Source organism: Diachasma alloeum, unplaced genomic scaffold, assembly GCF_001412515.2.
Source record: "Diachasma alloeum isolate Michigan unplaced genomic scaffold, Dall2.0 Dall_scaffold_00219, whole genome shotgun sequence".
In the NCBI taxonomy this organism is placed as follows: domain Eukaryota; kingdom Metazoa; phylum Arthropoda; class Insecta; order Hymenoptera; family Braconidae; genus Diachasma; species Diachasma alloeum.
The window spans coordinates 189,614-210,626 of NW_021680384.1; the positions used below are offsets into that span (position 1 = coordinate 189,614).

The 21,013-nt window shown below is 41.3% G+C and overlaps 6 protein-coding genes across 15 annotated transcripts in view; 3 read left to right on the forward strand and 3 right to left on the reverse strand.

Annotated features, from left to right (window-relative positions):
* Positions 1 to 65: 65 nt before the first annotated feature.
* LOC107037375 lies at positions 66 to 2,786 on the reverse strand. Its single transcript, XM_015255903.1, has 2 exons — positions 2,617 to 2,786; positions 66 to 2,083 (listed from the first exon to the last, which is right to left on the reverse strand). The coding sequence occupies exons 1-2, from the start codon at positions 2,685 to 2,687 to the stop codon at positions 1,546 to 1,548; spliced, it is 609 nt and encodes a 202-aa protein (XP_015111389.1). The 5' UTR covers positions 2,688 to 2,786; the 3' UTR covers positions 66 to 1,545.
* Positions 2,787 to 3,696: 910 nt separating this feature from the next.
* On the forward strand, positions 3,697 to 10,809 carry LOC107037367 (glucocorticoid-induced transcript 1 protein). Of its 4 annotated transcripts, none has more exons than XM_015255889.1 (10): positions 3,703 to 3,767; positions 4,773 to 4,806; positions 5,171 to 5,453; positions 7,473 to 7,746; positions 8,047 to 8,189; positions 8,387 to 8,553; positions 8,798 to 8,927; positions 9,086 to 9,166; positions 9,446 to 9,581; positions 10,083 to 10,809. In XM_015255889.1, exons 3-10 carry the CDS (start codon positions 5,210 to 5,212, stop codon positions 10,267 to 10,269), a joined length of 1,362 nt encoding a protein of 453 aa, XP_015111375.1. In that variant the 5' UTR covers positions 3,703 to 3,767; positions 4,773 to 4,806; positions 5,171 to 5,209; the 3' UTR covers positions 10,270 to 10,809. The 4 variants fall into 4 exon arrangements, with proteins under 4 accessions (XP_015111374.1, XP_015111377.1, XP_015111375.1 ...); XM_015255890.1 differs by having other exon boundaries at positions 3,751 to 3,767; positions 4,783 to 4,806; XM_015255888.1 differs by lacking the exon at positions 4,773 to 4,806 and having other exon boundaries at positions 3,697 to 3,977.
* A 698-nt stretch (positions 10,810 to 11,507) lies between these two features.
* On the forward strand, positions 11,508 to 15,816 carry LOC107037371 (WASH complex subunit 4). 2 transcript variants are annotated; one of them, XM_015255895.1, is made up of 2 exons: positions 11,508 to 15,281; positions 15,612 to 15,816. In XM_015255895.1, the coding sequence occupies exons 1-2, from the start codon at positions 12,132 to 12,134 to the stop codon at positions 15,711 to 15,713; spliced, it is 3,252 nt and encodes a 1,083-aa protein (XP_015111381.1). In that variant the 5' UTR covers positions 11,508 to 12,131; the 3' UTR covers positions 15,714 to 15,816. The 2 variants fall into 2 exon arrangements, with proteins under 2 accessions (XP_015111381.1, XP_015111380.1); XM_015255894.1 differs by lacking the exon at positions 15,612 to 15,816 and having other exon boundaries at positions 11,508 to 15,486.
* A 239-nt stretch (positions 15,817 to 16,055) lies between these two features.
* Positions 16,056 to 18,243, reverse strand: LOC107037379 (CUE domain-containing protein 1). 2 transcript variants are annotated; one of them, XR_001460828.1, is made up of 5 exons: positions 17,889 to 18,243; positions 17,094 to 17,460; positions 16,916 to 17,017; positions 16,494 to 16,697; positions 16,056 to 16,257 (listed from the first exon to the last, which is right to left on the reverse strand). XR_001460828.1 is itself a non-coding variant. In XM_015255907.1 (4 exons), the coding sequence occupies exons 1-4, from the start codon at positions 17,991 to 17,993 to the stop codon at positions 16,561 to 16,563; spliced, it is 711 nt and encodes a 236-aa protein (XP_015111393.1). In that variant the 5' UTR covers positions 17,994 to 18,243; the 3' UTR covers positions 16,056 to 16,560. The 2 variants fall into 2 exon arrangements, 1 of the variants encoding a protein (XP_015111393.1); XM_015255907.1 differs by having other exon boundaries at positions 16,056 to 16,697.
* An 852-nt stretch (positions 18,244 to 19,095) lies between these two features.
* LOC107037406 (protein-lysine N-methyltransferase EEF2KMT) lies at positions 19,096 to 20,663 on the forward strand. The gene is made up of 3 exons (XM_015255952.2): positions 19,096 to 19,519; positions 19,864 to 20,296; positions 20,393 to 20,663. Exons 1-3 carry the CDS (start codon positions 19,118 to 19,120, stop codon positions 20,506 to 20,508), a joined length of 951 nt encoding a protein of 316 aa, XP_015111438.1. The 5' UTR covers positions 19,096 to 19,117; the 3' UTR covers positions 20,509 to 20,663.
* The window catches only part of LOC107037400 (MICAL-like protein 1), a 30,190-nt gene continuing 29,744 nt past the window's right edge, over positions 20,568 to 21,013 (reverse strand). For all 5 annotated transcript variants that reach the window (XM_015255939.1, XM_015255938.1, XM_015255940.1 and 2 more), the window contains one exon: positions 20,568 to 20,978. In XM_015255939.1, the coding sequence (XP_015111425.1) occupies positions 20,791 to 20,978 (188 nt within the window). In that variant the 3' untranslated portion in view covers positions 20,568 to 20,790. The remainder of the gene's footprint in view (positions 20,979 to 21,013) is intronic.

Sequence of the window (21,013 nt, forward strand, 5' to 3'; positions counted from 1 at the left end):
AATTCAAAAAAATTCATGAAAATCATTGCATTACTAAAATTGATGAAATGACGACACCGAGGCAATTTCAACTATTCATATATACTTTATTAATTAAATTGTTTAAAATTTGTCATACAATGATGGAACGTCTCGACCAATAAGTCCGCACATTAATTTGTATAATTAATTAATTTGTTTATTAATTAGTAATACTCGTGGAAAACATCATTTCCAGTTTGATTTTCTCATTCGTTAAATTTTAGAAATTGTTTACGGGGATGAAAAAAAATTATCTTCTACTCTGGGAGGATTTATTCTATGTTCTCTGCGGAAGATATCGACAGCATCGGAATTAAAATGGAAAGAAAATTGAAGAAATCCTATTTTTACTGGTCTGTTTGTTTCATTGGATTGCGTGTCTAATTATTATTTATTAGTTATTGATGAATCAATAATAACATTGTAAAATTCTAGAAGAGTCTGGAAGTAGTAAATGTCCTCGGAACATTGAAAAATTGTACAGAAACTTTCATATCGCGGGGATTTGGGAGTTGAAGGGCGAAGTGATTTGATAAAATTGCATGATTAATGATGGAATTTCCCCATTTACTCCCAGAATCCACCATTCGCCTGCTAATCATCAGGAAGATTATCAATGAATAATCGGAAAAAACATCATTATATCTCAAAATCTGCCCTACGGTATTTGGTAAAAGTGCAAATATTCGTTCACAATAGTTACGTAGATCCACCTTATGATTATTTATGTTTATCTGTGATTTGGAGTTATTTGGAAGCAATGAACTATGGTACGTCGGTTCCACAACCTCGCCAGTGTCTCCAGGGGCTTTGGGAGACGTTTTGTCTTACATTTTGGGGTTTTCTTCAATTTTAAGTCGTGCGTTTCACATGATTTTCATGCAGCTGGGCCCAATATTTTCGTTTTTGTTCGGATTAATACAGTAATGAGTAATTATGGGGGTACAATGACATTAAAATCGAATGGAATCATCCCCTGAACTTTATGAATCCCATTCAAGTGGAATTTGTCGATTTGTTAATTATGAAATTATCTCAATAATGAGTGGTTTTGGGGGAAAATGTCAAGAGACGTTTTTTGTCATTTATATTGAAGATTTTGGGAAGAGGTGAGATTGATTCATTGACTGGAGAATTTTGTTGAATACGATGACATTTTTGGGATTGCAACATAATAAAAAATGATCGATTAAATCCACTATTGGTGAATATTACTGACAATTCAGAATGACTCTTGATATTCATTAAATCCCCGCATGAATCCCAATCAAGTGGAATTTACCGACTTAGTTGGTTAATCGCCTAAAAACAATTACGTTTACCTAAAAATTTCAAGACAATTTTTACGCAGAAAATTCCCTCACCCACAAAAAAAGATAATTTCATAATCACCCAACGACTCAAAACACCCTCATCGATTCCCCAATCATCAACTGAAAATCATCAAAGTGCCCCTCGAAAACCCCCATTTAAAAAAATGCACAATTGCGCCCCCAAGACCCCCTAAATCCTAAAAAACTGCATCTATCTACCGACAGCCTTGGCCTGTTGTGCTTTGTACATCTTCAAGACTTTCTTCCCAGGTACGAGGTTCTGCGCCAGACCCGGTCGCTTCTTCCTCTTGGTCAGATTATTCTCCTGATCCACCTCATCGTCCTCCTCGTGTCCCCCCTGATTATGGAAATTCGTCTGGCATATGATAGTCTCCTCAGGTGCTCGACTCGACTCCAGCTCGGCTGCACTCCTGTGGAGGTCCGAGTCATGAGCAAATGTGCAGTTGTGCCCAAAACGACACCTCCCCTTCCTGTAATTCCAGCAGATCTTCCTCCCATTGATCATCTTGGTGTCGTCCAGGGTCGGCGTCATCTTCACGTGCTTCTCCAATATCGCACTCTTCGCTTTTTCAGCCTCCACGAAGGGATTTATGAAGACCGACGTCTTCAATGTGGGCGTCCCGTTGAAGTCGGGAGTTGGTAATGGAAGTTTTGGGATGCTGGAGTGGTTCGACACCTCGGGATCACTCTTTAGGTTCTCCTCATCATCTTCTGCCTCATCCCTAGACCTAAAAGCCAATTTAACTCTCATCCTCTTCATCTCGTGATCTATCTCCGGCTCTAGCATCCATCCAAATTACGATATCGAGATAAATTCAATTTCATCCGACAGCTAGGAAAATTTACGATTTTAAACCCTGTCATGAACCCATTTTGCCCCACAAATACTTGAAAAATCTCAAAAATAAAAAAATGAGAGAAGTTCAATTTCACTCGCAATTCGATCCATCGTGGGGCGAAATGGGTCGTTTTTTTGGGGTGCGAAAGGTGGAAAAATGTGCGATTTTAGCCCCTTGTCATTAACCCGTTTTGCCCCACAAATACTTGAAAAATCTCAAAAATAAAAAAATGGGACAAAAGTTTAATTTCGCTCACAACTCTCTTATTTTCGGGGCAAAATGGGTCATGTTTTTTTATTCAGCTTTAAATTTCCCGATTTATCGAATGCCCTTCACCGCCCACCCCTTCCCCGCGCCTCCTCGTGATGACAATTTTCCAGACTCCGAAAAAAAATGATGGAAAATGGGCGGAAATCACTCACACGTTATCACTGCAGTCGTCCTCACTCTCAGATCCCGAAGATGTGCCGTAATCAGCGACCAAGGAAGCCATATTACCCGGTTAAACCCTTGGAAACCCTTGTGACCCTAACCCTAATCCATGAGAGCCCCTCAAAATACAGCGAAATAACCTCATCTGTCGTAAGACTAGAAAAACAACAGACGTGTGTTTTTCTAGCTGTAGTGTTGCCGATTTTTCATTCGGAGATGGCTGGACTCGCCATCTGGGAGAATAGGCTGGGGGTTGATTTGAAAATTGGCGGGAAAGTGGGTCTAGGTGGGTCAATTGTCGAGGGGTGGGTGAAATTGTGGGACAAGTGGAGCGGCATCGTGCGGATGATTCCCTTTGGCTCGAGTATAATTTAAAAAAATTATGGGTCAAATCTTGTTGGTACGTAAAATGGGTCAAATCATGTGGGTCAAAAATTATAGAATGAATATCATACGGATCAAATTGTATTGCATTGTGGGTCAAAGCTCAAAATAAATTTCGTGGCCCAAATTATGTAGAATTTAGGATGGCTCAAACCAGGTTGAATCTAGAATGGGTCAAATCTTCTTGGTAAGTAAAATGGGTCAAATCTTATGGGCCAACCCGTGGGTCAAAAATTATAGAATGAATATCATACGGATGAAATTGTATCGAATTATGAGTCATGTATCAAAATAAATTTCGAGGGCCAAATTATGTATAATTTAGGATGGGTCAAACCAGGTTGAATCTAGAACGGGTCAAATCATAAGGGTGAATCCGTGGGTCAACCATTATGAAATAAATTCTATTCTCCAAGTCATGTAGATCACACCATGACTCAAATTCCATCCCATCTTCGCTCAAAAATTCCAAAACCCCCCGTGGGTCAACTAGAAAACCCGGACCCCCGGGTCAAAAAAAGAAAAAAAAAGTCCCACCGCCCGGAACAGCCCGTAGCCGCCATCTCGCGGCCCCGCCACTACCCCACATCCCCCCACCCCACCCGCAACCCATCGGGATCGTTTCAAAGTGCCCCCGTAGTTTCCATCCTCAAAAAAACCTACTCCAAGACCCGTGAAAACTGGCGTTGATTCGCGTCGTCAGGACCGTGCCTGTGCCTCCTCCATAAGTTTTTCGCCGTGTCGTGACTTTCCACGGGTATCTCAACAAAGCCCTTGTCTCACCCAATCGTCTAAACCGCCCCCTCCCCCCAAAACCCCCCAACAACCCCTCGTTGCCCAAAAACTCCCCCCGAAAACCCCTTTAAAAAAAACTCAATAAAAAAAAAATATTCAATTGTGTGGTGGAACGAGTGTAGTGGAGGTATCAGTGAATGGAACGCTTCACCGAGACGAGTTGGATCGCCTGGTGAGTCCCATTATGCCCCCCCTGGAGCCCCTCCACCCCCTCGGGGGGCAACGCTGATGCCTTTTCCTCCCAGAAAAACTCTCTTCAGCCCCTCCCCCCCTTTGAATCAGTGAAAAAATCATTTTTTCCCTCTCTCTCACACAATTTTTTTCCCCTTTTTTCTTTTTTACAACTCAATGGCCGAATTGAAGTGGTCACGTGACGTGCGTGTGTTGAAAAATTTTACATATGTGTAGGTGATACATATATTAGGGGGCCGGGGGGTTGGGGGGTTCGTGTCATGTGTAAAAAAAATGAGAAAAAAAAGTTGAGAGAAAAACGAGAAAAATTTTGTGCAGGAAAAATTGTTTTGACCTTGACGTGAGGGTGGGGGGCGAGGGGTGCTTTTTGGAGGGGGCGGGCGATGAGAGGGTGGGAGGGAGGGGGTGTTTGTTGATTTTTTTTGTGCTGCGGTTTTTTTGAGGGAAAATAGAGGGAGAAAATAATGGAGAGAAAAAAAATGAAGAGGAGTTGAGCGTCCTTTCGTGCACTCTCCACCTCCACCGCCGCCACCATCGCGCAATGGGGGGGCGGGGGGGTGGAGGGTTGTGGAGGGGGGCGTGTGTACTACGGCGGTGGCAAAGGGACAGGGACAATGACAACGTGTGGGGAACGTGGGGAATTTTTTTATGGGTCTGAGTTTTTTTTCTGGATTTTTATCGGTTTTTGTGCATTTTTTTTGTGGAGGGGAAGGGGGGGGGCTGTTTGGGGGGGGGAATTCGAGAAATTTTTTTTTTGGGTTTTTGGTTTATGTAGATTTTTTTAGGGGAAATGTAGAATAGTGAAAAGAGTGAGTGATTTATTTATTTTTGATTAATTAATCAATTAATTAATTAATATCTTCATTTAGTTGTTCATCAATTTTTTTATTGAAATACGAATTCAACGGTTTTTAAAATATTTCTATAGTTTTTCTGATTTTTATAGTTTTTCTTAATTTGTATTTGTTTTTTTGGCGGGGGAAGGAAAGCGATTTGTTCACGGGATAAATTGAAAAAAATATATATCTTTGAGTTTTCAATTTTCATACATTTTTTACGGATAATGAAGCGCGAGATAAATGATAAAAGAATTAGAATTTGAGAACTGAATAAATGATTTAGAGAATTATCCTGATCTTGATGGATTATTTTGTTTCTTAATTTGTTGTCTAGGAGTGAAAAGGGTTAGTCGAGGGAACACATGTTGATAAAATGTCGGGATCACAGCGAATGAGAAAATCATCGCCATGTTCAACGACAAAGCAGGGACCAATGCGCGCAACCCTGCCGGTTAGTTCGTTATTACGACAGAGTAGACAGGGAAGTAGTTTGCGTAAAAGTAACAGCAACAGTCCAACTGTATCGCCAACTAATGCCAATGCATGGAGGGCACGCATATCACCGGATACGTCGGCGTCGTCAGGACAGAGGAGTCCTGGATCACTCTCGTACAAAGGTGACAGGGTTTTATATTTTTACGGGGGTTGTGATATTTATTGAATTGCTGAATATCAATGCCAGTGGAATTTGTCGATTTTTTAATTATGATATTATCTCAAGAACGTGGGGATTTGGGGGAAAATATTAAGAGAAGTTTTTTATAATTTATATTGAAGATTTGGGAAAAGGTGAGATTGATTCATTGATTGGAGGATTTTGTTGAATACGATGACATTTTTGGGATTGCAACATAATTAAAAATGATCGATTGAATCCACTATTGGTGAATATTACTGACAATTCAGTCTAGTTTTTTTCAAGTCACATTTCACACGATTTCAATGCACCTGGGCTCAATATGTTCGTTGGGACATTTTCCGTCAACTCGCCGGACGATTTTGTTTGGATAAATACACTAATGAATAATTATGACTCTTTGTTTGAAAGTTGATTGGTATTGTCATGTGAAAATACAACTATTAAAATAAAACTACAAATTAATAAATGGGAAAGACGTACGGTAACTCAATAGAGAATGTTCCAACGAACATAATGAGCCCAATGACATTAAAATCAAATGAAACCAGTGACTCAAATGATCGTTATAGACTGAATAATTAGTTGTATCCAGACATCAATTGCTGAATATCAATGCCAGTGGAATTTGTCGATTTTTTAATTATGATATTATCTCAAGAACGTGGGGATTTGGGGGAAAATATTAAGAGACATTTTTTATAATTTATATTGAAGATTTGGGAAAAGGTGAGATTGATTCATTGATTGGGGGATTTTGTTGAATACGATGACATTTTTGGGATTGCAACATAATTAAAAATGATCGATTGAATCCACTATTGGTGAATATTACTGACAATTCAGTCTAGTTTTTTTTCAAGTCACACATTTCACACGATTTCAATGCACCTGGGCTCAATATGTTCGTTGGGACATTTTCCGTCAACTCGCCGGACGATTTTGTTTGGATAAATACACTAATGAATAATTATGACTCTTTGTTTGAAAGTTGATTGGTATTGTCATGTGAAAATACAACTATTAAAATAAAACTACAAATTAATAAATGGGAAAGACGTACGGTAACTCAATAGAGAATGTTCCAACGAACATAATGAGCCCAATGACATTAAAATCAAATGAAACCAGTGACTCAAATGACCGTTATAGACTGAATAATTAGTTGTATCCAGACATCAATTGCTGAATATCAATGCCAGTGGAATTTGTCGATTTTTTAATTATGATATTATCTCAAGAACGTGGGGATTTGGGGGAAAATATTAAGAGACATTTTTTATAATTTATATTGAAGATTTGGGAAAAGGTGAGATTGATTCATTGATTGGGGGATTTTGTTGAATACGATGACATTTTTGGGATTGCAACATAATTAAAAATGATCGATTGAATCCACTATTGGTGAATATTACTGACAATTCAGTCTAGTTTTTTTCAAGTCACACATTTCACACGATTTCAATGCACCTGGGCTCAATATGTTCGTTGGGACATTTTCCGTCAACTCGCCGGACGATTTTGTTTGGATAAATACACTAATGAATAATTATGACTCTTTGTTTGAAAGTTGATTGGTATTGTCATGTGAAAATACAACTATTAAAATAAAACTACAAATTAATAAATGGGAAAGACGTACGGTAACTCAATAGAGAATGTTCCAACGAACATAATGAGCCCAATGACATTAAAATCAAATGAAACCAGTGACTCAAATGATCGTTAATAGACTGAATAATTAGTTGTATCCAGACATCTCAACGAATGACTCTTGATATTTATTAAATCGATGAATTTCAGTTGTGTTCATTCTCATTCAAGTACATTTTTCGTAGACGATTTCCTAATTTACAAAAATATTCTTTGACATTTGTCGTTGAACCAATAATTATCAAGATCATCTCCCAATTGAGCAGTTACTCTAAAAAATATTGAATTCACGTGATAGTGCTCACCAAAACCCTAATTCTAATTCCATAATAATGAAATTCTCCAGCCAAATCAAAGACACTGACTGGCCGGGGCAGCGATGGTCTGAGTGGTAACCAAAACATCCGCAGAACCGCTTCCCTGGACACGATTTACTTGAAGGGCCAGTGGCCCCGTGACTCGTACTACGTGCACACAAGTCTCCTCCTCGTCGACAAATCCACCCAGACAGATGAGTGGTCCAGCGAGCCCAGGAAAATGACACACAGTAGACATCAGACTGAACCGACCAACATCTCACAGGATGAGAAATTGCCCATGGACAAGTACATAAGACAAAGGTAATTAAAATTATTAATCAATTTCTTCTTTTGTCTCTTCTCAAAAAAATTTCACTTCTTCTTTGAAAAAAAATTTATTCTGTTGGTAAATGCCTCTTAAATTTTATTCCTCTTAAATGGAAAAATGTTTCTTGACATTTTGCAAAAAAAAACTTCAATTTTTCATTTAATTGGATTATTTAAATCCCTTCACAAATTATTTTAGAAAAATTCTCTGTTGACAAGTGAATTTAATTATTAATTATGCTTTCCTTTTGAATTTGTCGTTCATTTTTTATTTTTTGTCATTTTTTTTTCTAGATTACAACGGACAAATAAGGAGAGCACGAGTTGTAGAGAGCGAACGACTGCGTTTGGATTGATAATGCCAGGTGGACCACCCCCTGCACTCCCTGGGGACCACACTGTCCTCCTCCCCAGTATTGCATCACAAATATCGATACGTAAGTAGTTACAATAGTTCAGTTTAATTGCAATTTTTTCCTCTTCCATTTTTAATTAATTGTCGAATTAATTCCATTGTCGAATAAATTGATGTAATCATTTTTCACTGGTGTAACAATAATGTTTAATGATTAATTGCACTGTTTATGGGGAATTGAATGGATCAATTGATTTTTGTTATTTGTTTTTTCAACAGAAAATCAATTTAGTTTGAGTACAAAAGCAAGCCCCATGAACATACCAGTGAAACCAATGAGAACACCAATGCGGGCTTCGGTTGAGGCTCTCAATCAGGAGGTGGAGGGACTCGTTCTCACGCCAAACTCGAATAGTAATGATCCTGATCATCCAGTTGAAGATAAGGTAAAGTTAACAATTTAAAATGTCAAATTTTTGTTTTTAGTTGAACAAAAAATTGAACTCTCATTTGAAAAAAATTATTTTCAATGAAAATAATAAGTTTCAGATAATAATCTTTATTTTTAAATTCAGATTTGAACTAAATAAAAAAAAAAAAATCTCTTTTAATCGTTCAGTCCCCAAAAGAGTCCTCAAAATTCAATTTTCCCTCTGGAATTTGTTAATTATGTCTCAATTTCAATTCCAGTACGCGAGATATCGTGAACAGATGACCCCAGAGGGTCACAGGGCTCCCCTGGCGGATCTCCTGCGGGCAACACGCAGCGTAAACACCCAGACACCAGCCACAGACCTTCCCTCGAGTTCGTATTCCTCAGGTAAATACCAAAACCAATTTTTTTCCCTGAAGAAAAAATTTCTCAAGGCTCCCCAGACCCCCAGAAGTCCTTCTCCCTTGTTTCTAAACAGATAAATTAATTTTCTAACGAGTTTTGCTGACGTATTACCTTATTAACGAGTTAATGATGGAATTAAGGGCCACCATCTAGGAATTCCGAGTCTCCACTGATACCAGGGCTGTTGGATACGTCACGTCCATCTAGCGATCTACCACAAGGTCGGCTGATTAAGGATTCACCGTCATAAATAATTAATGCATTAATTTGTTTGATCTCTTGCATTGAAATTGTAACTCCATTTTTTTTTTATTCTCGATGTTGTCATTTATTTTTAGCATGAGAGTATTGTAACGCAAGCCAGGAACGAGACTTTTTTGTTCAGTATTTTTCGTGTTTTTTTGGCTCTTGTTCCTTCTTTGGATGATTTATGAGAATTGAAAAAGAGTTTTCTGGGGGTTTCGCTGGTTATTGATTTGGCTTTTTTTTGGGATTCGTAGGTGGAAGTCGTGGATCAACTCCGGACCAGGAGAGGGAAGGACGATTAGGGACATCGCCCCACATCAACAGGTTCTTGGCGAGAGAACCCCCTGATGGCTGCGAAAAAGTTAATCTCAAATTCGTCGAGGATGCCAGGTAATGATTAAGACTTCTAGATTGACTAAGCGAGGAAATGTCAAGAGATTTCTGTAGATTAGAGAATTTTCAGAAACAAATTTCTTGGAATAATTTCATAATTAACAAATCGACAAATTCCACTTGACTGGGACTCATAAAGTTCAGGTGAATGTAACACAACTGAAATTCATCGATTCAGTAAATATCAAGAGTCATTCGTTGAGATGCCTGAATACAACTAATTATTCAGTCTAATTTAATTATCTTGCAATCCCAAAAATGTCATATTCAACCAAATTCTCCAATCAATGAATCAATCTCACCTCTTCCCAAATCTTTGACATAAATTACAAAAAACGTCCCTTGACATTTTCCCCCAAATCGATAAATTCCACAGGTGAAATTCATCAAAAAACACTCACAACTATCCATCTCAAAACCCAAAAATCCAATCCCTCAAGTGAAAATCTTCTATGTCATCTCCAACTAATAACTTAATTCATTTTTCCACACGAATAGGCGGCCAATGATTGATGTCAGTAAATTGGATTTTCACCCGAAGCCATGTCAAGGATTCCAGTTGAAACCAAGTCTTGGCTCGGCATTTCTACCCCTGCAACAGCACCCAGTAAGCCCAACAGTTATATCCGGAAACCAATCACCATCGTCACAAGTAAATCCCTCAACACCACCTCCCAATCCATAGTCCCCTCCCTTCCTCCTCCCCTCCCTCCCCCACTCACCCCCCACAAGTGTCAACATTCGTATTTTTTATTACCTTTTTTTACGACAAATATTTTACTAATTAAATTACGAGGAGAACTCCCCCCAAAATTCCCCTGCAATTCTCCCCTCCCCAAAAAAATGAAGATATCTCAAAGTGTAAAATTAAAATTCATTGTAAAAATTTATTAACTGTCTTTCCGAAGGCATTAAAATTGTGGTGATGATGTTGACGATTGGAGAAAGTTATTTCGAAGTATTTCGCAGGGTTTTTAAATATTATTCGATGATTAATCATCATCCGGAGAATTGCAGGATGACTTTGGGGATAAAGTTGTATTTTTACGTTTAGATTTAACGAAAAATGGAAACTGACCATGTACAACCAATCAATTAATTAAAAAGAAAAAAAAAGTTAGTAAATGTTAAGAGAATCAATGGGCTCTCAGCCTTGAGGTCTGAAAAAAGTGAATTTTTTCAGAGAATTTAAAAAATATAAAATAAACTTTTTTTTCTAAATAAATTGTGCGTACGATTCTATATTTATTTACCTCATATTTATTTCGGAATTTTTTTTTCCAAATCGAATGATTTTCGACACATTTTCAAAATAATTTTTCATCCCTTCCAAAATTACAATGTTTTAGCTAAAAAAAATGAAAGAAAAAAGATGGAAAAATTCCCCTACCCCTCAAGCAAAATTTTCCTTTGTTTCAATAAAAAACCCCTAATGACCATGCGCAGGGCCCAGTGACATTACCGACCAGTCATGTTTACATCCACCCGTCTGTCAAACATAAAAAATCTTAGTTCACCAAAAAATATCTCTAAAACTCTTGAGAACCTGTGAAAAACCTTCAAAAACCCCCGGAAATCCCCCTAGAACCCCCACGACCCCCTGGAACCTCGAAAAATCCCGTCATTTCCCCTAAATATCCTCTTGATACTTATCCCAACCTAAAAAAAATTCTCTCAAAATGTCAAAATAACAAATCTCACGAATTCCCACCCTATAAAACCCTCAAAACCCTAGTGAAATCCCCCTAGAACCCCCACTGCAACCTGAGAACTCAACAAATTCCTCCCCGGCCCCTATTATCCCCTAAATGTCACTTCGACAGCTCATTCCAACCTCAAAACAATTTTCCTCCCCTCAGACCCCCTAAAAAAAATCTCCCAAGTGCGCAGCCTCGGTGACATTACCGATCGGTCATGTTTACATTTTCCCGTCTGTCAAACGCACCTAAAAAACCCCAGTGAACCTAAAAATATCTCGAAAACCCCTAAAAACCTGTGAGAAACCCTTAAAATCCCTTGAAAATCCCCCTAGAACCCCACGACCCCTTGAAACCTCGAAAAATCCCCTCATTTCCCCTACAATCCCCTGAATGTCCCCTCGATATCGATTCCAACCTCAAAAAAATTCCCTCAATAAAACAAAATCATAAATTCCAACCCTCCAAAAACCTCAGAAACCCTCGAACCCCTAGTAAAATCTCCCTAGAACCCCCGCTACCCCTTAAAACCTCAAAAAATCCCCTCATTTCCCCTACAATCTCCTAAATGTCCCCTTGATACCCATTCCAACCTCAACAAAATTCCCTCAAAGCCGCAAAAAAAAAATTTCATAAACTCCCACCCTCCAGAAACCCTGAAAACCCTAGTAAAATCCCCCTAGAACCCCTATTTTCCCCTGAAAACTCGAAAAATCCCCTCTTTTCCCCTATTATCCCCTAAATGTCACATCGCCCCCTCATTCCAACCTCAGAACAATCCCCTCCCCCTCGAACCCCCTGAAAAAGTCGTTGAGAATCGTTCCCAAAATTCGATTAATCGACTCGAAAAATGTTCGAGACGCCGGGCTGGTCGTCCTCTCGGGACGAGGAGATCCACAAGGCAGCGGGTAACGTCCAGCTCCGTAAATACGGTCAATTCTTCTCGCGTCTCTCGCGCACCTGGTGGGAGCCCTCATCGACCCTGGACCATGTTCTCGAGGGCCCGATCCGCCTGGTCTACCGCATCACCGAGTCCGAGAGTCTCCTCTCCCTCTCGGAGATGGAGAACAAGCACCTGTCGAAGATCCTGGCGACGGTGGCGGGCACCTGTCGGGAGATCCGCGCGCTCAAGTCCGAGTTCCCTGATCTCTACTCGAAGATCCTGTACAACTCCGAGAAAAATCACCAGGACAACTACAGCGGCCTCTTCGGGGACCTGCAGGACCTCTCGGTCTTCTGCAACCGGATCTCCTCGGTGATCCACCTGGCGATTGAGCAACTGTCGAGCCTGACGAAGACGTCCAACGAGATCTACTTGCCCGCGATGATCGAGCAACTGATAGATCTCTTCGTCATCCTGGTGACCCTGGACGAGGTCGTCGAGGCGCATCAGACCCTCCAGGAGAGCTGGCGAAAGTACCGGATCCAGGTGCGGACGGTCATGCACAATCCGCAGAAGTTCTCCCTACCTGAGAATCGATTGGTGACGTTCGACGAACTGCTGAAGGATCTGCACGCGCAGCTGTTCACGCGGAATTTGTTCCTCCGCGCGGTGGAGGGGGTGATGAACATCAGCAAGACACCGCTGATGAACGACCACCTGTTGAGCTACCTCAGGAACATCTTCACGGAGGTCGAGACGAAGATCCTCTCTCCGCACCTGATCAGTAGGAACGTCGTGCGGACGAACGTGGGGATCGTCCTGTCGACGAAGCTCTTCGGTGTGTGCGACAAAAAGCTGCAGAAGAGAGTGGTGGAGATCAACAAGAAGATCTACGCAGTGGCCCTCGTGGGGAATGTCCTGTGGGTGCCCTCGCGGTTCCTCTCGGAAACTCTGCCAAAAGATTTCGCGAACTCGTGCGTCACGCCACAGGTGGGGGAGAAGCTCCTCGCCGCAATGATTCAGAAGCTTCCGCAGAATTACGGAAGCATCGTTCATCGATCCATGATCTGGTGCATGGACGCGCGGAATTTGCTGTCGGACTCGGAGTTCCAGATTCAAGACATTAAGAAGCAGTACAGCCTTTTGAAACAGGTGGTGGGACTCTTCCAGCAGATCAACGAGGTCGTCTTCACGGTTACAAATCTCCACGCGGAATTGTCCAAGCCGATGACCCGCGGAACGGTTCAGATCATTTGTCGATTAGTCGAGATGCAGAAGACGTTGGAGTCGACTCTTCGCAATCTGGGGCCTAATATCGTCCAGGCGCAGGGACGATCCCTCCAGTGTCTCTCCTACGAGATCCTCTTGATCCTGGAGTCCGCGCGGAAGGGGCTTGTTCAGAAGGATCAAGGCTACAGCCGAGAACGGCTTGACGCGTTATCCCTCATGAACCTGGCGATGAAACTGATCGATACCACACCGTCTTCCGACCGCAGGCTGATCGCGCGCTGCGCGTTGACCATCTCCCGTCAGCTGTCGGACACCTTCAAGGATGAGGACGCGGTCAACCTCAAGCAGAAGCTAGACGACTTCGACACGATCGCGGATCTGGACTCCATCATCTCCGAGGCATGCGACTACTCGGTCCTCATTCACTACCAGAACATGATCCCCGCTTACCTGACATCGGTCTCAGAGGGCGATCAAGACGTCAGTCACGTTCTGCATCTTCTCAACGCGTTTAATTCCGCGGTTATCAAGATCGGACGGTCGGAGGTGACAGAGGCCAAGGTCAAAGATCTGAAGGAGTCTCTCATCAAGAATATCCTGGAGCCCGCGTGTCGGGAGATCGAGACAAGTCTCCGTCTTCACGTGCACGCACACCTGAAACTGGACTCCGCGAACCCCTTCAAAATCGGTGTTAAGGACGGCGGAAGGATCGTCCGGTCATCTCCGCTGCCGATCGCGAGTTCTCTCATAAGTTCCAAACGATTTATCGAACACTACCTCGACGACATGTTCTACAACCTCACAACAGTGGCGCTGCACGACTGGAGGACCTACAGAACAATGCACACCCTCGCCAAGTACAAGTTGGGCCTGGAAACCGTGCAGAATCATCTCCCGACGCAGACGCTCGAGCAGGGGCTCGACGCGTTAGAGATCATGCGGAACATCAGCGTCTTCGTCTCGAAGTACCTCTACAACTTGAACACCCAGACTTTTGTGGAGCACACGAGCGCCAACAAGCACCTGAACACCATCGGCATCCGCCATATCGCCAACTCCATCCGCACACACGGCACCGGAATTATGAGCACAACTGTAAACTTCGTCTATCAGTTCCTCCGCGTCAAGCTCCACACGTTCTCACAATTCCTCTTCGATGAGCATATCAAGTCTCGTCTTCTACGCGACATCAGGTTCATCAGGTCTCAGAGAGAGCGCGACGAGGTGCCGTACACATACGAACGCGCGGAGAAATTCCAGAAGGGAATCCGCAAACTGGGAATGTCGGCGGAGGGATTGAGCTATCTCGATCACTTCCGCCAACTGATAACGCAGATCGGAACCGCGCTAGGGTACGTCAGACTCATCCGGTCTGGCGGGCTACACGCGTCGGCGAACGCGGTTTCTTTTCTTCCGGAGATCAAGTCCTCCGCGCGTTTCGAAAGCGCCTGCGAGAGTCTCGAATATTCCGCTACAACGAAAGCTGCCGCGAAACGGTTGGACGACGACATTGGAAATCTCGTCCGCAATTTCACGGAGGGAATTCAATACTTCAAATTACTTGTCGACGTCTTCGCTTCCGCGTTCCGCGACCCCAAGAGTTTTCATCTCCAGCAGTTCTACGCGATCATTCCTCCGCTGACCTTGAGCTTTGTTGACAATGCCGTTGCGAATAAAGAGAAGATCTTCAAGAAGAATAAGGATGGCGCTGCATTCACTGACGACGGTTTCGCGATGGGCGTGGCTTACGTCAACGCACTTCTCGATCAAGACGCGGAATTGGACGGACTCCAGTGGTTCGAGACTGTTAATGGGCATTTTAATCTGGAGAAAACGGCGGCGGAAGTGAGGGCAGATGGAGGGGATGAAAAACTGCAGCAGACGAAGGCTCTGACGCTCAAGCGGATTGCGCAACGCACTGCGGAATTTCAACTGCTTTATTATTCGCTCTCCGGGGCTAGGGTGTTTTTCAAACAGCCTGAGGCGTGATTTTGGGCATTTTAAGGTTCGAGGGGTCATTCTGAGCATTTTTCATCAGTTTTTGTAATGTTTGAAATTCTGCGTTTTGTTAATAAATGAGAGTTTTGTTAGAGTTCTGCGTTTTTTTTCTTTTTTTTGGGGGTGGAGGGGAATGGGGGAGCGGCGGAGAATTTGACCAGCAATTGGGGAAAAAATAATTGTCGGGGGTAATTTGCGGCGGAAAAAATCGAGACGAAGGCTCTGACGCTCAAGCGGATTGCGCAACGCACTGCGGAATTTCAACTGCTTTATTATTCGCTCTCCGGGGCTAGGGTGTTTTTCAAACAGCCTGAGGCGTGATTTTGGGCATTTTAAGGGTCGAGGGGTCATTCTGAGCATTTTTCATCAGTTTTTGTAATGTTTGAAATTCTGCGTTTTGTTAATAAATGAGAGTTTTGTTAGAGTTCTGCGTTTTTTTTCTTTTTTTTGGGGGTGGAGGGGAATGGGGGAGCGGCGGAGAATTTGACCAGCAATTGGGGAAAAAATAATTGTCGGGGGTAATTTGCGGCGGAAAAAATCGAGACGAAGTCTGCGGAAAAAATCGGCGTGAATGTTGCGGAGAAAAAATTGAAATTTCCCTGGCTCTCCGATGAAATTGGTATCAGGGTGATTTTTGGGTTTTTGAATAATTGAGATTTTTTGTATTTTCGAGGTCTAATGTCTTCTCTTCAGTTTTTAATAATAAATACATCACAATAACAATATAAATATAGTAACCCATGAATGACTGGTAACAACATACATTGTGGGACTACGATTATGGTAAAAATGACTAGTTTTGTTATGGGTGATAACAAAATCATTAAGGATCATCTCATAATTTTTTCGTTCAATCTTTCAGGATCTAGAACAAAATATAAATAATTTTTTTTTAGAGAATTTAATTTCCCACAAAAAATGTATAAAATTTTCCTCTAGATCACTCACAACCGAGATAATAAAAAACTAATAAAAAATAACTTCACCATTTTGGAATTAAATAAAAATTTCGTCATTAAGTATTCTGGGACTACAAGATTCGTTGATACCCCAGTCTTACCCTAAGAAAATATCAATCTAGTGAGATTCATCGAAAATTACCTAGCCCACTAAGAATCCTGATTTTAATCAAAGCATTGCCTATTCCTCTCTCTTTGGTTTCTTTCTTTCAAGTCTGAGGTCTGGAGGACTCCTCTGGGTCCAGTAGATCGTCGCAAGATGCAGTGGGAGGCAGCAACTGTCTCCCACCTCGTTTCTTACTGCGGGTGAAGACTTTCGTAAGTTGAGCAAACTTACGACGTGAAACTGCAGATGAAAATAAATATTTTTTTGTTGCAGTAATGAAAATAAATATTTTTTTGTTGTAGTAATGATTGTCCAAGTCTTCGGTTTATGGTAACGGTGAAATGTTTATGATAGGAAAATTTTGAGGATGAGGTTTTAATTTTCTGTACGAGAGAGATGGAGTGCAAATGCTCTGTGGGAGTTTTACGTATCTTGGGTGTGTGAATTTTTCCAATCACCTTTCCCCATGTTTCTCAGTCTCTCCTTGAACAAATCCTCCTCATCATGGCTGTCGTGGAGATCAGCAGAGGTGCAACGACCCCCACGAGGCACCTTCGTATCTGCAAAGCCCCAAAAAAAATTTAAACTCAAGAAAATCACAAAAGTTGAAGAGAACACTCTGGAAAAATTCGTTACCACTCTCCAAAGTGTTCAAAAAATCCTCATTCCACCGGAGTTCAGCCATGAACTCCTCGTTCTGAAGGAACATGGCTATTCTCTCGTCCTCGAGCATGGAGTTGTCCTGAACCCCGGGATCTCCATCAGGCGCCTCCAGCTGCTGTGGGATCCTGAGGAAGGTGTCAGGTAGGGGACCGAGCAGGGGTGGCTGCCACTTGCTGATGCTTTTCTGAACCCTGACGTCGGTTTTCGAATTCTTTGGGGACTTGGTGTCCTCTGACTGCTCCAGCTCACTCCTGATCTTCTCGTTCTCGTTGTCGGTGCTCATCGCCAGCAGCTGATCGATCGTTGTGTCGACTGCCCCCTGATTCGATCGAAGAACAGCCTGAGGATCACAAGACCATTTTTTCTACAATTTTTTTTTCATCATCTTATTAAGGGCATGATTATCTCCGTAATTATTCAGTGTAGGGTAAAATATCATAGAACATTTTTTGTTGGAAATTGAATTCTCTACAAAAAAGGTTTTACGACTTTTTCCCCTAAACCCACTCCTTCTCGAGATAATCCAACAATTATAAAAAATCAATAATTCCCTCAAGAAAAATTTCATTATCTCGATAACACATGTCATTCATCATAAGATTATTTCGATAATTATTGAGTTTAGGGGAAAATGTCAAAGAACATTTTTTGTTGGAAATTAAATTCCCCACGGAAAATGTCTTACGACTTTTTCCCCTAAACCCACTCCTTCTCGAGATAATCCAACAATTATAAAAAATCAATAATTTCCTCAAGAATTAATGTTACCTCGATAACATCGTCATCCATCTGCGGGAACATATTTTTGAAATCAGCCATCGCCTGGTAGAACTCCAGGGTGGTCTGCTGCTGCTGTTCAGCAGCTGATGCCATGATCGACTCGTCCCCACACCCTTCAGCCTCTCAACGTCATCCTCACTCAATGACAAATCTGTCAGCACACGTCTCCATGCTCAATGTGACACCCACCACCCACTGAACCCTTCCCCTAACAGTCCTAATTAAAACACGTGATAATTATCGCTGAGAGGAACGATAATTAAACGTAGCAGAGGTTATTGTTGCTCTACTCCCTCAGTTGACAGCCGCAGGACGTCCCAATGCGCAGGCGCATGCGCAGAGCATTATTTCAAAGTGGACAAAAAAATAATTCCATCCTTCATCAAAAGAATTTCAATATTTTTTTCCATTTTTTATCAATAATTTTATCTATCAACTATACATAATTTATTTATTCGTTCTATTTTAATTTTTAAGTGTTAATTGTTGCTCTGCGCATGCGTGAACCACCGCGCATCCGCCTGCGCACCTCAGCCATTCCCTGGTGCGACGCCATCTTGGTTAGATCAGTTGCCGGCCGGTGATCATGAAAAGCGGACGCGTCGAGTGAAATTAGTGGGGTTGAGGGCAATTAGGGAACTATTAATGTGTAATTAGTGATCTAGAGGGGTCACGAGGCTCTAATGAACATAAATAAACTGTGGAGTGAGGATGAAAGATCATTATTCGTGCGTATTTGGCCAATGTCGGACTAGTGTTACCTCGTGTCGAGTGTTGTGCCATGACGCCATCTTGTTGAGGTTAGTTGCCGGCGAGTGATCATGGGAAATGGACGTGTTTCACAGTTTGTCGAGTGGAATTGACGAATTTGAGGGCAATTATGGACCGATTAATGTGTAATTAGTGGCCTAAGAGAGGCTTGAAGCCCTAATGAATAAAAATAAAGTGTGAAATGAGGGTTGGAGGGCAATATTAGTGTGCATTTGGCCAATGTCCCACCGGTGTTACCCTGTGTTGACTGTTTAAGGCTCAATTAGTGAAGGATTCAGTGATAATTAGTGATAGTTAAGACGTGAGATGGGGTTTTCTGTGGTGTTGGCTGACGGAAAGCAGTTCCTGACGTTCCGGAGGCACCAGCAGCCGATAAAAAGGTCAGTAATTTCAACATTCTCTCATAACCTCGGAAAAAGTGTAAACAAAACCTCGCGTGCGTCAAAATGAGTGAATCCACTGGCATAAACTCGATTCAGAGGAAATTTCTCTCGTGTTTTCCCATTTCTGCGTTTAATATACCCCAGAAAGTAGATTTAAAGGGGCAGATAGAGATTTTTAATGCAACTGTGGGCGACTCTCGGGTTCTTGAGTATCCGATCAAGCGCGAGTATCAACGAAAATTCGTTCGAAAGATTATAGAGTCGTTGGAAAATGATGAGAACAATGAGATTTATGAATTGTTTTATGAGGCTCTTTGCGAGTTCTTGTCCAAGGGCACTGGTGATGATGAAAAAACTCACTATCGTCATTTTCTCATGGGAAGTGAGGGGAACATTGACAGGTTGATCATTCAGGAGAGCAGGAGCTTGATTTCTGAAGGAACTACTGGGCTCTGTAGTTGGCAGGTGATTAGAAATCAATTGAAATTTTTTTTCAACCGAAATTTCGAAGTTTTGGGCATTTTTTAATTTATTTCCACATATTTTTCATCTATTCTATGATTTCCCAGTTGTAAATGTTGAAATATCGCGGTTGTGAGGGGCTTTAGGAGAAAATTCCGAAACTTTCTTTTTGGAAATTTAATTCTCCACAAAAATTGTCTCTTGACAATTTCTCTCAAGTATGTTCGTTCTCCAGATAATTGCATAATTGTGGAAAAAAATTCAAGTTCATGGAATTTCTAGAAAAATCATTTTCAGTTCCCCTTGTGATGGAAATTGAATTGACAATGGGTTTTTTTGGGTATTAGGCAGCTCTGGCACTTGGTGAATGGTGTGTCCTCCACAAAGACTTTCTGAAAACAAAAAAAATCTTGGAACTGGGGTCAGGAGTAGGATTAACAGGTCTCACAGTCTTGAGTCGCTGTTCCCCAGAAAAATTTATTTTTTCCGACTGTCATCCCAGTGTTTTGACCCTCCTGAGGGCCAATGTCCATCGTCACTCCCCAAAAATCAATCCTCCCCACGAAATAATCGATTTACCGTGGGAAAATATCGACGAGAACTTGGGAAATCGTCTGGATGTCGATCTGGTAATCGCAGCTGATGTCATTTACGACAAATCCCTCTTTCCCTCGTTGATCAACGGTTTAAAAATACTCATATCTTCCGGGCACTGTTTCGGGGTCATTGCAATGACTGTCAGGAACGAGGAAACTATCTCAGAATTTTTCCAACAACTGAGTGAGTGATTTCTGCCATTTAGAGTTCTTTTTTCATAAAAAAATGCACTTCAAGTCGTGAAAAATGGATTAATTACAGGATTTAATTCTCTTTTAGATTCTGGGGGATTCAGTTATGAGGAAACAGACACTCCGGAGTTTTCAATATTTATTAGAAGTGATGATACTCCAGTCAAAATAATTAAATTATTTTACTCCAATAAAAAGAATTGAGAAAAATCGAGTGAAAGTTTATTCGGGAAACTAGTGGATAAAATTGATCGACCCCAAAATTATTTTCAGACTTAAGTTTATTCAACTACAGTGTACATAAACTACGAAAAAAAAGGAAAGAAATTATTTCATAAATACAAAGTACAAAGGGTATTATCAAGGAAAAATATTATTTATAAAAAAAAATATTGATGTATTAAATATTGATTTGACTCTTAAAATATAAATTTGAGATTCTACATTTCACGTGGATGTTCAATGAGTGTGCTAAATGATATGATATTAGAACCATTTTTTCTTATTTTGGCGTTTAAGCTTGACTTCAGTCTCATCCACGTCCTTGTCAGCGTCCTTCTTGTGTATTTTTTTCAGATGTTTGTCGAGAATTGTTCCCTTGATCTTCAGTTTCTTGGATTTTTGAGGTTTTGGGGAGAATTCGAGGTCTTTCGTCAAATCTCCTTTGCTTTTAGCTGTAAAAATTGAAGTAACATTAATTTTTTTTCAA

What these genes read in the sequence shown, in the direction of transcription:
- LOC107037406 (XM_015255952.2), top strand. Translation starts at nt 19,118, where the DNA reads ATGAGTGAATCCACTGGCATAAACTCGATTCAGAGGAAATTTCTCTCG. An exon ending in CTGGGCTCTGTAGTTGGCAG is followed by an intron (nt 19,520 to 19,863) that starts GTGATTAGAAAT and finishes TTTGGGTATTAG; the next exon opens with GCAGCTCTGGCACTTGGTGA. An exon ending in AGAATTTTTCCAACAACTGA is followed by an intron (nt 20,297 to 20,392) that starts GTGAGTGATTTC and finishes ATTCTCTTTTAG; the next exon opens with ATTCTGGGGGATTCAGTTAT.
- LOC107037367 (XM_015255888.1), top strand. Translation starts at nt 5,210, where the DNA reads ATGTCGGGATCACAGCGAATGAGAAAATCATCGCCATGTTCAACGACA. An exon ending in ATCATCCAGTTGAAGATAAG is followed by an intron (nt 8,554 to 8,797) that starts GTAAAGTTAACA and finishes TTTCAATTCCAG; the next exon opens with TACGCGAGATATCGTGAACA. An exon ending in ATCTAGCGATCTACCACAAG is followed by an intron (nt 9,167 to 9,445) that starts GTCGGCTGATTA and finishes TGGGATTCGTAG; the next exon opens with GTGGAAGTCGTGGATCAACT.
- LOC107037371 (XM_015255895.1), top strand. Translation starts at nt 12,132, where the DNA reads ATGTTCGAGACGCCGGGCTGGTCGTCCTCTCGGGACGAGGAGATCCAC. An exon ending in AAAAACTGCAGCAGACGAAG is followed by an intron (nt 15,282 to 15,611) that starts GCTCTGACGCTC and finishes ATCGAGACGAAG; the next exon opens with GCTCTGACGCTCAAGCGGAT.
- LOC107037379 (XM_015255907.1), bottom strand. Translation starts at nt 17,993, where the DNA reads ATGGCATCAGCTGCTGAACAGCAGCAGCAGACCACCCTGGAGTTCTAC. An exon ending in TGGATGACGATGTTATCGAG is followed by an intron (nt 17,461 to 17,888) that starts GTAACATTAATT and finishes TGTGATCCTCAG; the next exon opens with GCTGTTCTTCGATCGAATCA. An exon ending in ACTGAGAAACATGGGGAAAG is followed by an intron (nt 16,698 to 16,915) that starts GTGATTGGAAAA and finishes TTTCATCTGCAG; the next exon opens with TTTCACGTCGTAAGTTTGCT.
- LOC107037375 (XM_015255903.1), bottom strand. Translation starts at nt 2,687, where the DNA reads ATGGCTTCCTTGGTCGCTGATTACGGCACATCTTCGGGATCTGAGAGT. An exon ending in GACGACTGCAGTGATAACGT is followed by an intron (nt 2,084 to 2,616) that starts GTGAGTGATTTC and finishes ATTGGCTTTTAG; the next exon opens with GTCTAGGGATGAGGCAGAAG.